At 41.1% G+C, this 15,902-nt stretch overlaps 1 protein-coding gene across 4 annotated transcripts in view; it reads left to right on the top strand.

The window, feature by feature from the left end:
- Positions 1–15,902, top strand: part of ASPH (aspartate beta-hydroxylase) — a 229,628-nt gene that overhangs the window by 78,273 nt on the left and 135,453 nt on the right. For all 4 annotated transcript variants that reach the window (XM_060116094.1, XM_060116093.1, XM_060116095.1 and 1 more), the window contains 3 exons: positions 4,843–4,875; positions 9,562–9,600; positions 10,170–10,205. In XM_060116094.1, coding sequence (XP_059972077.1) covers positions 4,843–4,875; positions 9,562–9,600; positions 10,170–10,205 — 108 coding nt within the window. The remainder of the gene's footprint in view (positions 1–4,842; positions 4,876–9,561; positions 9,601–10,169; positions 10,206–15,902) is intronic.

Raw genomic sequence — 15,902 nt, 5'->3', positions numbered from 1 at the left:
AGAATGAGTTTGGGAGTGTTCCTCCCTCTGCTATATTTCGGAAGAGTTTGAGAAGGATAGGTGTTAGCTCTTTAAATGTTTGATAAAATTCGCTTGTGAAGCCATGTGGTCCTTGGCTTTTGTTTGTTGGAAGATTTTTAATCACAGTTTCAATTTCAGTGCTTGTGATTGGTCTGTTTATATTTTCTATTTCTTCCTGATTCAGTCTTGGCAGGTTGTGCATTTCTAAGAATTTGACCGTTTATTCCAGGTTGTCCATTTTATTGGCATATAGTTGCTTGCAGTAACCTCTCATGATCCTTTTCATTTCTGCAGTATCTACTGTTACTTCTCCTTTTACATTTCTAACTCTTTTGATTTGAGTCTTCTCCCTTTTTTTCTTGATGAGTTTGGGTAATGGTTTATCAATTTTGTTTAACTTCTCAACGAACCATTTTGGTTTTATTGATCTTTGCTATTGTTTCCTTCATTTCTTTTTCTTTTATTTCTGATCTAATGTTTATGATTTCTTTCCTTCTGCTAACTTTGGCTTTTTTTGTTCTTCTTTCTCTAATTGCTTTAGGTGTAAGGTTAGGTTGTTTATTTGAGATGTTTCTTGTTTCTTGAGGTAGGACTGTATTGCTATAAACTTCCCTCTTAGAACTGCTTTTTCTGCATCCCATCAGTTTTGGGTCATTGTGTTTTCATTGTCATTTGTTTCTAGGTATTTTTTGATTTCCTCTTTGATTTCTTCAGTGATCTCTTGGTTATTTAGTAGTGTGTTATTTAGCCTCTATGTGTTTGTATTTTTCACAGTTTTTTTCCTGTAATTGATATGTAGTCTCATAGCATTTGGGTCGGAAAAGATACTTGATACGATTACAACTTTCTTAAATTTACCAAGGCTTGATTTGTGATCCAAGATATGATCTATCCTGGAGAATGTTCCATGAGCACTTGAGAAGAAAATATATTCTGTTGTTTTTGGATGGAATGTCCTATGAATATCAATTAAATCCATCTTGTTTAGTGTATCATTTTAAGCTTGTGTTTCCTTATTTATTTTCATTTTGGATGATCTGTCTATTGATGAAAGTGGGGTGTTAAAGTCCCTTACTATTATTGTGTTACTGTCAATTTTCCCTTTTATGGCTCTTAGCATTTGCCTTATGTATTGAGGTGCTCCTGTTGGGTGCATAAATATTTACAACTGTTGTATCTTCTTCTTGGATTGATCCCTTGATCATTATGTAGTGTCCTTCTTTGTCTCTTGTAACATTCTGTAATTTAAAGTCTATTTTGTCTGATATGAGAATTGCTACTCCAGCTTTCTTTTGATTTCCATTTGCATAGAATATCTTTTTCCATCCCCTCACTTTCAGTCTGTATGTGTCTCTAGGTCTGAAGTGGGTCTCTTGTAGACAGCATATATATATATGGGTCTTGTTTTTGTATTCATTCAGCTAGTCTATGTCTTTTGGTTGGAGCATTTAATCCATTTCCATTTAAGGTAGTTATCAATATGTATGTTCCTATTCCCGTTTTCTTAATTGTTTTGGGTTTATTATTGTAGGTCTTTACCTTCTCTTGTGTTTCCTGCCTAGAGAAGTTCCTTTAGCATTTGTTGTAAAGCTGGTTTGGTGGTGCTGAATTGTCTTAGCTTTTGCTTGTCTGTAAAGCTTTTAATTTCTTGGTTGAATCTTAATGAGATCCTTGCTGAGTAGAGTAATCTTGGTTGTAGGTTTTTCCCTTTCATCACTTTAAATATGTCCTGCTACACCCTTCTGGCTTGCAGAGTTTCTGCTGAGAAGTCAGCTGTTAACCTTATGGGGATTCCCTTGTATGTTTTTTGTTGTTTTTCCCTTGTTGCTTTTAATATATTTTCTTTTTATTTAATTTTTGGTAGTTTGATTAATATGTGTCTTGGCGTGTTTCTCCTTGGATTTATCCTGTATGGGACTGTCTGTGCTTCCTGGACTTGATTGAGGATTTCCTTCCCCATATTAGGGAAGTTTTCAACTATAATCTCTTGAGATATTTTCTCAGTCCTTTTCTTTTTCTCTTCTTCTTCTGGGACCCCTGTAATTTGAACGTTAGTGCGTTTAATGTTGTCCCAGAGGTCTCTGAGACTGTCCTCAATTCTTTTCATTCTTTTTTCTTTATTCTGCTCTTCAGTAGTTATTTCCACTATTTCATCTTCCAGGTCACTTATCCATTCTTCTGCCTCAGTTATTCTGCTCTTGATTCCTTCTAGAGAGTTTTTAATTTCAGTTATTACATTGTTCATCATTGTTTGTTTGGTCTTTACTTCTTCTAGATCCTTGTTAAACGTTTCTTGTATTTTCTTCAATCTATTTCCAGGATTTGGATCATTTTTACTATCATTACTCTGAATTCTTTTTCAGGTAGACTGCTTGTTTCTGGTTCATATGTTTTGTCTGGTTGGTTTTCATTTTGCTCCTTCATCTGCTGTGTATTTCTCTGTCTTCTCATTTTGCTTAACTTAACTGCATTTGGGGTCTCCTTTTCACAGGCTGCAGGTTTGTAGTTCCTGTTGTTTTTGATGTCTGCCCCCAGTGGGTAATGTTGGTTCAGTGGGTTGTTTAGGCTTCCTGGTGGAGGGAACTGGTGCCTGTGTTCTGGTGGATGAGGCTGGATCTTGTCTTTCTGGTGGGCAGAACTATGTCCGGTGGTGTGTTTTGGGGTGTCTATGACCTTATTATGATTTTAGGCAACCTCTCTGCTGATGGGTGGGGTTGTGTTCCTGTCTCGCTAGTTGATTGGCACAGGGTGTCCAGCACTGTAGCTTGCTGGTCATTGAGTGGAGCTGTGTCTTAGCGTTGAGATGGAGATCTCTGGGAGAGCTTTCCCCGTTTGACATTACATGGGGCCAGGAGGTCTCTGGTGGACCAATGTCCTGAACTCGGCTTTTCCACATAAGAGGCTTAGGCCTGCCACCTGCCCTGAGCACCAAGAACCCGTCAGCCACATGGCTCAGAAGAAAAGGGAGAAAAAAAATAAAATAAGTAAAGTTATTAAAGTAAAAAATATTTTAAAAAATTTAAGAAAATTAAAAACTAATTTAAAAAAAGAAAAGAAAGAAGAGAGGAACCAAACCAATAAACAAATCCACCAATGATAACAAGCATTAAAAGCTATACTAAAAAAACACACAAAAAAACGGACAGACAGAACCTTTGGAGAAATGGTAAAAGCAAAGCTATACAGACAAAATCACACAAAGAAGCATACACATACACACTCACAAAAAGAGAAAAGGAAAAAAAAACTACAAAAAAAAAGGAAGAGGGCAACAAAATCAGTAAACAAATCTATCAATGATCATAAACTCTAAATACTAAACTAAGTTAAACATAAAACCAGAAGCAAATTAGATGCAGAAAGCAAACCCCAAGTCTACAGTTGCTGCCAAAGTCCACCTCCTCAATTTTGGAATGATTCGTTGTCTATTCAGGTATTCCACAGAAGCAGGTACATCAAGTTGACTGTGGAGCTTTAATCTGCTGCTCCTGAGGCTGCCGGGAGAGATTTCCCTTTGTCTTCTTTGTTTGCACAGCTCCTGGGGCTCAGCTTTGGATTTGGCCCCGCCTCTGCGTGGACATCAGTTCTTCGCTCAGACAGGACGGTGTTAAAGGAGCAGCTGCTTCGGGGGCTCTGGCTCACTCAGGCCGGGGGGAGGGAGGGGCACGGACGCGGGGAGAGCCTGCGGCGGCACAGGCCAGCATGACGTTGCAGCAGCCTGAGGCATGCCGTGCGTTCTCCCGGGGAAGTTGTCCCTGGATCCCGGGACCCCGGCAGTGGCGGGCTGCACAGCTCCTGGGTGGGGAGGTGTGGATAGTGACCTGTGCTCGCACACAGGCTTCTTGGTGGCGGCAGCAGCAGCCTTAGCATCTCATGCCCATCTCTGGGGTCCACACTGATAGCCGCGGCTCACGCCCATCTCTGGAGCTCGTTTACGTGGTGCTCTGAATCCCCTCTCCTCACGCACCCCCTGAAACAATGGTCTCTTGCCTCTTAGGCAGCTCCAGACTTTTCCCTGGACTCCCTCCCGTTTAGCTGTGGCACGCTAGCCCCCTTCAGGCTGTGTTCATGCAGCCAACCCTAGTCCTCTCCCTGGGGTCTGACCTCCGAAGCCCGAGCCTCAGTTCCCAGTCCCCGCCTCCCCCGGCAGGTGAGCAGACAAGCCTCTTGGGCTGGTGAGTGCTGGTCAGCACTGATCCTCTGTGCGGGAATCTCTCCGCTTTGCCCTGTGCACCCCTGTTGCTGTGCTCTCCTCCGTGGCTCTGAAGCTTTCCCCTCCGCCCCCCGTCTCCGCCAGTGATGGGGCTTCCTAGTGTGTGGACACTTTTCCTCCTTCACAGCTCCCTCCCAGAGAGGCAGGTCCCATCCCAAATCTTTTGTCTGTTTTTTCTTTTTCTTTTTTTTTTTTTTGCCCTATGCAGTCTCATGGGGAGTTTCTTGCCTTTTGGGAAGTCTGAGGTCTTCTGTCAGCGTTCAGTAGGTGTTCGGTAGAAGTTGTTCCACATGTAGATGTATTTGTGATGTATTTGTGGGGAGGAAGGTGATCTCCACGTCTTACTTCTCTGCCATCTTGAAGGTCCCCCCGCCAATCTGAGGAAATTTTATGAAAATAATTTACCTGCCCTTTCCTCTTGTTTTTTGGCCAGAAGCATTTCTCACTGATTGTTCAAACATTAATATTTAAAGGAACAGAATTCTGTATTTGAGATTAAGTTGTGTTTTTTAGCTAAGCAATTACACAGAATGACTCAAGTAATATTGTAATAAGCAATACTTATTAAATAAGTGATACTTATTTTGGTTTTACTCTCTTTTTTGCAGATGACATCACCTACCAGGCATATGATGAGCAAGGTCTGAAAATGCTTCTTGACCTTAAGCTACCTACTTGTTTTAAAATCTACTCAAGAGTTTTGACTGTGAAGTATGGAGAGTAGTATTTTAGCTATAAATATTATACCATAACTTAAAACATCCAAATGAATGGGTAGTTCTCAAAGAGTTTACTTGGGGAGATTGTCTACCTAATCCAGTGGTTCTGCCATTGCCTAAATTGTTTCTTAAATTCTTTGCAAGGTGCCTTAGGAAGTGGTTACAAATTATTCAAGAAAACACATCTCATTACTTTATAGTCATAGCTCTCTTTTAATGAAAAAGAAGTCCCATGCTTGAAAGACTACTTTAGTCAGAGTTTAACTACTCTAGCTGCTTCTGCAGATTAATTTTAGTTAAATAAAGATGACTGATCTCCCAGCATGGAGGAAGGTGTAGCAGAACTTCATTCCGGGCTTCAAGGCAGCATAAAGAAAATAGTTCTGGCCTCAGATCCTGATTTAGACAGTTAGAGCTCCTCTTGTTGCCCCAGCACTTCTCATGCTGTTTTATTAAACTCCATGAAGTAGATTATGTTTTCACTACTTCCCAGATGAAAGAAGTAGGGTTCAGAGAATGTAAGTAATTTTGCATAAGTCCACATGACTAAGAAGTGATAAAATACCAATGGTGGATCGTTTTTATTCTAATATCTTCAAAGATGACTCTGTAGAAGGAAAGAAGCCCATTGGGTATAACTGTCTGTGAAACAAGAAGGATGAAGAAATGTGTAGTGCTTGAGTCAGATATGGAGGACTTCCCATGTGCTGGATGGTTTTAGGGCTTGACATTCAGTTATGAATAATATAGAGTCTCTACTTCCAAAAAATTTGTGGTCTCATGTCAGCTGGTGAATCTCAAGTGAAGAAAATTAGGAAGGGCTGCATGTAGATCTAAGATGGTGATTTATTAATCATGTGATTTTAAAAGTTTAGACCCTACCAAGATCACACCATCCACAGTGGCTGTTCCTAATGGGATATGAAGGATCCCATTGGAGGAATCCTGCAGTCTATCTCTAGGGACTAATATTTTTTTTTATAACTTGGCCACTACAATTGAATTTAGATTCTTTTTTTCAATTTTGAATTCGAAGGAGAAAATAGGAATTTGGAATTTAAAAGCTGCACGTAAATGTGGGATTTGAGATAGTTTTCTAATTTCTGCCGGTCACTGTGGTGTTTTTCTAAATATGCTGGAAAGAACATGTTTGGAATGCAAACTGCAGACAAGATCTAGAGAATTTTAAAATCAAATTTGCAGGAAGTGTAAAATTAGATAAAATGCTAAAAAAGATGTTGGGAAAGTAAAGATATTTTCATAGGAAGAATGTCATAATAAATATAATTTAAAATGTTAACAGGGTAAAAATATGACCTGAGGGGTCATCAAGTTTTGATGAGATACTTTGAATTACCTTGTTATAGAACATAAACTTTTTCAAATCAAATAGATCTAAGAGAACAAAGGATTCTTCATTATGTGCTGAAAAGATACCTTTGTGCAGTTCAGGAACCCAGATGGGGAAACCAAGTGACCAAATATATATATATTATATACACACGTATATATATTATATATACATATATATACATACACATATATATATTATATATATACACACACACACACACACACACACACACACACACACACACACACACACACACACACACACACACACACACACACACACACATATATAAAGCTGTAAGTCGGGTGAAAAGAAAACCGTTTTTCAGTCGGAGAACAGAGTATATTCTGTATTAAACGTTCCAAATTGTAGGACCTGGAAAACATAAAGCTTGTTAAGGCTGTAGAGGGAACCGGCTTTCCACATAAAAATTGTCCTGGAAAGAATTAAGCCTACACTGGAAACACCTGGCAAATGACAGTACAGTCTTACCATCTAATTGATTTATTTATTCACACACTGCATATACTACATATGTATCACGTAGCCTGTGTCCAAAACGTAGGACACTGGGGCAGTTCCAGTGAAGAACACACATGGCTCGTATTCTCATGGACTGTGTATTTTAGCAGCGGGGTAGAAATTATATAAATCGTTTTAGTTTAGTATTCAGTTACAATTACATTAAGTACTGATAAGAATGAGTGTAGTGTACAACAAGAGTATAAAGTGACCCTACCTAGTTTGTGGACCAGGGAAGGCTGAAGTATGAGCTGAAGAGTAGAACAATTGACAAGGCCAGGGGAAAGGATGCTGGAGCGTAGAATGAAGCTGCTGATGGGGAGATGTGTCTGGAGTGCTGAGCATAAGAGAGACTGGGGCTGAGACTGTGAGATGGTCCGGGTCCAGAGGTCAAGGACGTTCATCTTCACCTTGGAACACTTTTCTAGGGCAGTGCATTTTGTAAGGATTGATCTGTCTACAACGTAGCAAATAGATTGGAGAGACAAGCGTAGATGTGGGGAGGGAATTCCTTGGTGGTCCAATGGTTAGGATTCCACACTTCCACTGCAGGGAAGCTAAGAATTCCACAAGCTGCGCCACGCAGCTAAAAAAAAAAAAAAATTGTAGATGTGGGGAGACCACTTAGGTTACTACAGTTATCCAAACTTGATCTTCGCTGAGTCACATCTGCCAAACGAGGCATCAGAGATGAGTTTCAAGAAAGGCGTGTTCAGCCATGTCCTGGGCTGCTGAGGACCCACCCAACTGAGCACTGAAGACCTGCCTTGGACCTCGTGCTATGGAGGCCTCACCGGTAACCTTGGCAAGAACTGTTTGCAGTGGACAGAAGTTGGACAGAGATGATAGTGGTTTCAACCAGGGTGGTGGCAGTGAAGGTGAATGGAAGTGGACAGAGCTGAGAAGTAGAAGATAAAGTTGGTGGGGGTGGATGTGCAAGTGTAGCTGGGGAGAGAGAGCAAGGTGTCGGGAACCACATCCACTGTTGTGCTTGTGCCCCCGGTGGATGGGGTGCTTTTTCCTAAAACGGTGAGACTGGAAAACAGGCTTGGGGCCAGAAGGTCACGAGTACAGTCTATACATCCTGATAGTGCCTGTTGAGCCATCCAAGGGGAGATACCAAGTTAGCTGATGGATGGTGTTTGGATCTCAGAAGTCTATTCATAGCTGAGGTTGAGAATCATCAGGATATGCATTGTGATTGAAGCCAGAGGCTGAGATCATTGAAGGAGAGAGGAGAGAGCAGGAATAGAGGAGGATCTATGGCTGGACTTTAACGAAAAGCAACATTTAATGCCTGGTAAGAAAAAGGTGATGTGATGAAGGTGGGGAAGGAGAAAGGAAAGACTCAAAGGAGAGTATGGTCACATTGGAGTCCAAGGACAAGAGTGCTTGTAAAGGAAGGAGCTGCTAGGAGACCTGATACAGTAAAGGCAGGAAGTGTCCATGGGGTTAAATGAGTGCTCATGGGAGGTCTTAGGGGAGCATTTTCAGGGATGTGATCAGGGCCGGAAGACAGACTGGAGTGGGTTGAGGAGAGGAAGTGAGGAGACAGCATGTACAAATGACTCTGAAGAAATTAGATTGTGAAATGGAGGAAGGAGAGGGCAGGGAGAACCTATGATGGAGAAGAATCTGAAAAAGAATACACACACACACACACATACATGTATAACTGAATCACTTTGCTATCCATCTGAAGCATTGTAAATCAACTACACTTCAATAAAAAATAAAGGACATAATAAATAAATGAATTAAAGTAACAACAAAAAGAAAAGACTTGTTTGCTTGTTTTTCAGTTGATAGACTTGAGCATATTAAATGCAGGCACCGTTCAGGGTGACAGAGTGCGCAAACATTCACTGCTCCTTTGTCTTCCAAATGCCACCAAAAGGATAGAAAACGATCTGTTAAAAATTATCCCGTGCTCTACCCGAGCACTAGTAATAATATCTGAAACACAGTAGATGTTCAAATTGTTTTCTTTATTAAATGAACAAGGAGAATATATTTGTAACTGTGCTAGAAAAACAACCCAGTTTGCTCTTAGGGTAGCAGAAATTTTCAGGCATTTTGGAAGATGGAAAAATAGGGATCAGGCTGACTAGGAAAGCAGTGAGCCAGCCAGGATGAGGGGAGACGGCAGCCGAGACAAGGGCCTCCTTTGCAGTGGAGCAGAGAGAGATGAGCCTGGACTGTGGTTAAGGTAGTGGATTAAGACCTGCCCGCAGAACCCTCTCTCTCAGGGACTGGAGGCAGGCCATTTGCCCCGGGTGAAAGATCCGAGCATTGCTCCCTAAGCAAAGTAGAGAATCTGCCTGGTAAAAACTTGGACCCAGAGTGATAAGCGGGTTGAGCCCCGGTGACTCAGAGCCTTCACTACAGTCATGAAGCAAATAAAAAAATGAAATTCATTATCACCCCGGGGTAAACAGATTACTGGACCCAGGTAAAAAGTGACTGGGGAGGAACTTTAATTTTCCCCATTTTACAAGAAGGAAGCATATATAATTGCTCCTCTGGCTAAAAGTGGCTGCCCTGCGATTTGAATCCAGGCCTGTTTTACTCCAGACCAAACTCTTCCCGGCTCTACTCTGTAACCTGCCACTTCCCAGTGACTGAGACCCAGAGGTTCAAAGATAAATTAGACATTGAACCATACCACAAATGTTGTGTTTTAATGGGAGTTATACGGTGCTAAAGGATTATTTTTTCTGTGTACTTTGCAGCGTTTGAGCCATCGGAAAATGAAGGGACACAAAGTTCAGGTAAGATACTTGTCTAAGCAGGTGTTTCCTGCAAGTCAGCTCCCCTTGTATTTGTGAAAATGAATATAGCTTGTGGAACAAAGGCTCCATAGCACAGGGAGATCAGCTTGGTGCTTTGGGACCACCTAGAGGGGTCGGATAGGGAAGGTGGGAGGGAGGCTCACGAGGGAGGGGATATGGGGATATATGTATACATATAGCTGGTTCACTTTGTTATACAGCAGAAACTAACACAACATTGTAAAGCATTTATACTCCAAAAAAGATATGAAAAAAAAAAGATAGATTTAGTCAGAAATACAAGACATTGTCAAGTCACCAAGGAAGTAACTGGATCATGTTGCCATGTTTATTCCCTGTTTATGGTGTAAGTTTTATGTCAGCAGGGATAATACCAGCCTATTGATGTATTCTTTGAATATAATTTAGAAATTAAAGTTGATATTCTAGTGAGTGTCTCTATGAGAAGCCCCAATCTAAAAAGAGCCAAATTTAGGTCTGAGTGGAAATGTTCATTTAAGGACCTAGTGAAGATGAGTTAATGTAAGACATGTTTGCTTTTTTTTTAGATAAAGCTGTAGATGACTCAAACACAATTCTGGAAGGTAAGTTAATTTTATAGACATGGTTTTACTTTTTATATTAAAATTATGTTCATTTCTTCAATAAACACTTATTACACCTTACTATTAGCTGTCTTTACAGTGCTCAGGGGCTAGGAGTGAATAAGAGAGTTGGAATTCTGTTTTCACTGCGGCTGGAACTCTAGTGGCCAAAGAGATGATGAAGTAATGAAAGATTCTGAGAAGTGCAGTGATGGAGATAAAACCAGGATCGTATAGTAGAAAGTAACTTGTTAGGGTGAAGAGGGCCACCCTAAATAGGAGGAGGTGGTCTTGTGAGAAGGAGTTATCCATGGGCAGAGGTCGGTTGAAATGGTAGGAGTGTAAATCGATACAGCCACTATGGAAAACAGTATGGAGGTTCCTTAAAAAACTAAAAATAGAACTACCATATGACCCAGCAATCCCACTACTGGGCATATACCCTGAGAAAACCATAATTCAAAAAGAGACATGAACCACAGTGTTCACAGTTGCATCCTTTACCTTGTTACTCAGCTGGAAAAAAACTTTTTTTGAACCTGAAGGATTTGTTTCAGAAAAATAAAACCTGTTACATATATTACATAGTGGTGCTTCGACACGACTTAGATTTCTGTAGTTCATAACAGTTTGCAAAGCTCGTTCCCATATACTGTTTCCACTGTTTCTCACCATAGGCACTGAAGAGGAGGCTGGGTAAATAGCATTGTACTTACTTTACAAATGAAGGGCTGAGAGCCTGAGGTGAGGTCAGGTGGCTGCCCGGGTTCCAGCTAGAGTGGCTGGGCTGGTCTTCAACCCAGCGTTGGGGCCGGCAGTTGACCCTGAAGTCTGTGTGCTCACAAGGAACATGTCATGGGGAATTTTGCTCATGAGATTAATCTTAGAATTCATTTATGAGCCACTAATTGTCAGTTTTCAGATTAAATGTTACTGCTTCTGAGCTTGGTTAGACAGAGTACAGTCAACTGAATTGGAGAAGGTGGGCAGGGGGAAGGGGAGAGGAGGAGAGGGGATGCTAGAACTTCCCTCATTGTCCACTTGGCTGCTGGGAGAGACCCCAGCACAGGAGCTGTGGGCCACTCTGTCTAAGCTGATCATCCATGGAGCAGGCTGGATAGCACTCAGGTTTTCTCCCACCTCCTATTACTCAGTTCTCTATGGAAAATATAACTGAGTCTGTTTTCTTATTCAATTAGAATTAGAAAATGGAAACTCAGAATCCCTAGAAAGAACTTCATCCAACCCAACCCACATATATTGTTTTATATAAAAGAACTAACCCCACAATATGCAACTTGGCTTTGCCTTTTTTGTATTAGAAATACAGTTTTTTTGAAACCATTTCCTCTAAGATCAGGAACAAGACAAGGTTGTCCACTCTCACCACTATTATTCAACATAGTTTTGGAAGTTTTAGCCACAGCAGTCAGAGAAGAAAAAGAAATAAAAGGAATCCGAATTGGAAAAGAAGAAGTAAAGCTGTCACTGTTTGCAGATGACATGATACTATACATAGAGAATCCTAAAGATGCTACCAGAAAATGACTAGAGCTAATCAATGAGTTTGGTAAAGTAGCAGGATACAAAATTAATGCACAGAAATCTCTTGCATTCCTATACACTAATGGTGAAAAATCTGAAAGAGAAATTAAGAAAACACTCCCATTTACCATTGCAACAAAAAGAATAAACTACCTAGGAATAAACCTACCTAAGGAGAAAAAAGACCTGTATGCAGAAAACTATAAGACACTGAGGAAAGAAATTAAAGATGATACAAACAGATGGAGAGATATACCACGTTCTTGGATTGAAAGAATCAACACTGTGAAAATGACTCTACTACCCAAAGCAATCTACAGATTCAACGCAATCCCTATCAAACTACCAATGGCAGTTTTCAGAGAACTAGAACAAAAAATTTCACAATTTGTATGGAAACACAAAAGACCCCGAATAGCCAAAGCAGTCTTGAGAAAGAGAAACAGAGCTGGAGGAATCAGGCTCCCTAACTTCAGAGTATACTACAAAGCTACAGTAATCAAGACAGTATGGTATGGGCACAAAAACAGAAATATAGATCAGTGGAACAGGATAGAAAGCCCAGAGATAAACCCACACACATATGGTCACCTTATGATTGATAAAGCAGGCAAGAATATACAATGGAGAAAAGACAGCCTGTTCAGTAAGTGGTGCTGGGAAAACTGAACAGCTACATGTAAAAGAATGAAGTTAGGGCTTCCCTGGTGGCACAGTGGTTGAGAGTCCGCCTGCTGATGCAGGGGACGCGGGTTCGTGCCCCGGTCCGGGAAGATCCCACATGCCGCAGAGTGGCTAGGCCCGTGAGCCATGGCCGCTGAGGCCGCACGTCCAGAGCCTGTGCTCCGCAACGGGAGAGGCCACAACAGTGAGAGGCTCGCATACTGCAAAAAAAAAAAAAAAAAAAAAAGAATGAAATTAGAACACTCGCTAACACCATACACAAAAATAAACTCAAAATGGATTAAAGACCTAAATGTAAGGCCAGACACTATAAAACTCTTAGAGGAAAACATAGACAGAACACTCTATGACGTAAATCACAGCAAGATCCTTTTTGACCCACCTCCTAGAGAAATGGAAATACAAACAAAAATAAACAAATGGGATCTAATGAAACTTCAAAGCTTTTGCACAGCAAAGGAGACCATAAACAAGACGAAAAGACAACCCTCAGAATGGGAGAAAATATTTGCAAAGGAAGCAACTGACAGGATTAATCCCCCAAATATACAAGCAGCTCATGCAGCTCAATATCAAAAAAACAAACAACCCAATCCAAAAATGGGTAGAAGACCTAAACAGACATTTCTCCAAAGAAAATATACCAGACTGCCAACAAACGCATGAAAGGATGCTTAGCATCACTAATCATTAGAGAAATGCAAATCAAAATTACAATGAGGTATCACCTCACACCAGTCAGAATGGCCATCATCAAAAAATCCACAAACAGTAAATGCTGGAGAGGGTGTGGAGAAAAGGGATCCCTCTTGCACTGTTGGTGGGAATGTAAATTGATACAGCCACTATGGAGAACAGTATGGAGGTTCCTTAAAAAACTAAATAGAACTACCATATGACTCAGCAATCCCACTACTGGGCATATACCCTGAGAAAACCATAATTCAAAAAGAGTCAAGTACCACAGTGTTCATTGCAGCTCTATTTACGATAGCCAGGACATGGAAGCAACCTAAGTGTCCATCGACAGATGAATGGATAAAGAAGATGTGGCATATATATACAATGCAATATTACTCAGCCAAAAAAACAAGCGAAATTGAGTTATTTGTAGTGAGGTGGATGGACCTAGAGACTGTCATACAGAGTGAAGTAAGTGAGAAAGAGAAAAATACCATATGCTAACACATATATATGGAATCTAAAAAAAAAAAGATTCTGAAGAACCTGTGGGCAGGACAGGAATACAGACGCAGACATAGAGAGTGGACTTGAGGACACAGAGAGGGGGAAGGTAAGCTGGGATGAAGTGAAAGAGTAGCATTGACATATACACACTACCAAATGTAAAATAGCTAGTGGGAAGCAGCCGCATAGCACAGGGAGATCAGCTCAGTGCTCTGTGACCACCTAGAGGGGTGGGTTGGGGAGGGTGGGAGGGAGATGCAAGAGGGAGGAGATATGGGGACATATGTATATGTATAGCTGATACACTTTGTTATACAGCAGCAGAAACTAACACACCATTGTAAAACAATTATACTCCAATAAAAATGTTAAAAAAATCATTAGGGATGAACTGAAAAAAAAAATACAGTTTTTTCCTAAGCCTTTTAATCAGCCAGTAAAGGGCGTAACAGAGGCTGGTCAGGGAATTCCTTCTGCTGGGCAGTGGGGCTCTGGATTGTATGCCTCTGGCACAACCTGCAGTTTCTATGTTCCTGCGGCACTTGAGTGGACAGTGAGAGGAGACTTGTCCTCTTCACTCACCCACCAAACTTCTCTTCCCTTGTCTTCCCCCATCTTGGCTGGTTGCACTCCCCCCTCCCTATAGCTAATCCCAAGTCCTGTTGGATCGTCTACTTAAACATTTCTCAAATTCATTCTTTCCTCTGAAGCTCTAGTAATGTAGCTCATCAACTTCTTGGACAATGGCAGTAGCCTTCTAGCTAGTCTTCTTAACTACATGCTTGTCCCCTTCAAATCCATCTTTCACAGTGTCACTAGGATGATCTCTTCAGAAGTACACATCTGGCTATGTCAGTCCTGCGCTTAAACCCTTCTCTGTCAGTAAGGTTGCTTTCTGCTGCAGGTAACAGAAAACTGAATTTGAATTGGCTTAAGCAGTAAAGAGACGGGACAGATCATCTGGGGCCTTGGAGGACCTAGGAAGGAATTTGGATTTTTTTCTAAGTACAGTGAGAATCTATGGAAATACTTGTGAGATATGACATAATCTGATTTATGTTTTGAAAGATTGCTTGTACTCCTAGAGAATGGATTGGATGGACCGAGAAGGGAAGCAGGGACCACACTGTTAGGAAATTATTGTGTCTTAATCCAGAGAAGGGATCATGGTGGCCTGGAGGAAGACCGTGAAGTGGAAATGGAGGGGAAAGTTTTAAACTTGAAATGTATTTTTTAAATTTTTTAATTTTTTTTAATTTTTTTTATTTTTTTTTGTGGTACGCGGGCCTCTCACTGTTGTGGCCTCTCCCGCTGCGGAGCACAGGCTCCGGACGCACAGGCTCAGCGGCCATGGCTCACGGGCCCAGCCACTCCACGGCATGTGGGATCTTCCCGGACTGGGGCACGAACCCGTGTCCCCTGCGTTGGCAGGTGGACTCTCAACCACTGCGCCACCAGGGAAGCCCTGAAATGTATTTTAGAATTACAACTGATGGAACTTTCTGATGGTTGTGAAGTAAAGAGGAATCAAGGGGGCCTTTGGTTTGATTTGAATAACTTTTGGATGTTAGGGCTGTTTACTGAGAAGAAACGATTTTCTTTCCTGGTTTAGGGAAGAAAATCAAAGATTCCATATTAGATATTTTATGTTCAGGAATTATGTGAGATACCCAGGTGGAGGTGTCAAGTAGGGAGTTGGATATGCCAATCTGAGCTAGATGGGTGAGATCTGAGATGGATATGAATGCTTGAGAGCCATCACCATGGAGATGGTGTCAATTCCATGGAAATAGATCATTTTGGAGGTGAGTGCAGCGGGAGTAGACCAGCAGTTCCAGGAATGAGCTCTAAGGAATCCCAACATTGTGAGGTTTGAGGGAGCATGCATAGCCAGTGAGACAGGAGGAAAACCAGCAGGGAAAGATGGTAAAGAGCAGAAGGAAGGAAGGAAGAGTATGTTCTGTGATACTGCCATTGGAATTTCAGGACTTGTGAAGCATCGATCGCATTTGGCAATGTGGAGAATGTCGGTGATCTTAGCAAAAGCTATTTGAGTAAATTGATGGGGGTCAAAGCCATACTGCAGGGGGTTTACAAAGTCCTGGAGTAAGACAGAGTAGGTAGCCTGTATCAATAGGCAAAACTTTCAGGTTGTGCTAATATAACAAATTATTTCTTTTAAAAAATCTTCTTGTTATAACATTACCAAAATACACTTCAGATAAGTTTGTTAAATGTACATGTTTTTCAGAATAAATTTGGATGAAAATTTATCACAAT

Source organism: Mesoplodon densirostris, chromosome 13 (genome assembly GCF_025265405.1).
Source record: "Mesoplodon densirostris isolate mMesDen1 chromosome 13, mMesDen1 primary haplotype, whole genome shotgun sequence".
NCBI lineage: Eukaryota > Metazoa > Chordata > Mammalia > Artiodactyla > Ziphiidae > Mesoplodon > Mesoplodon densirostris.
Note: the sequence above shows the minus strand (reverse complement) of the source record. Positions and strands in the feature narration are given on the sequence as shown.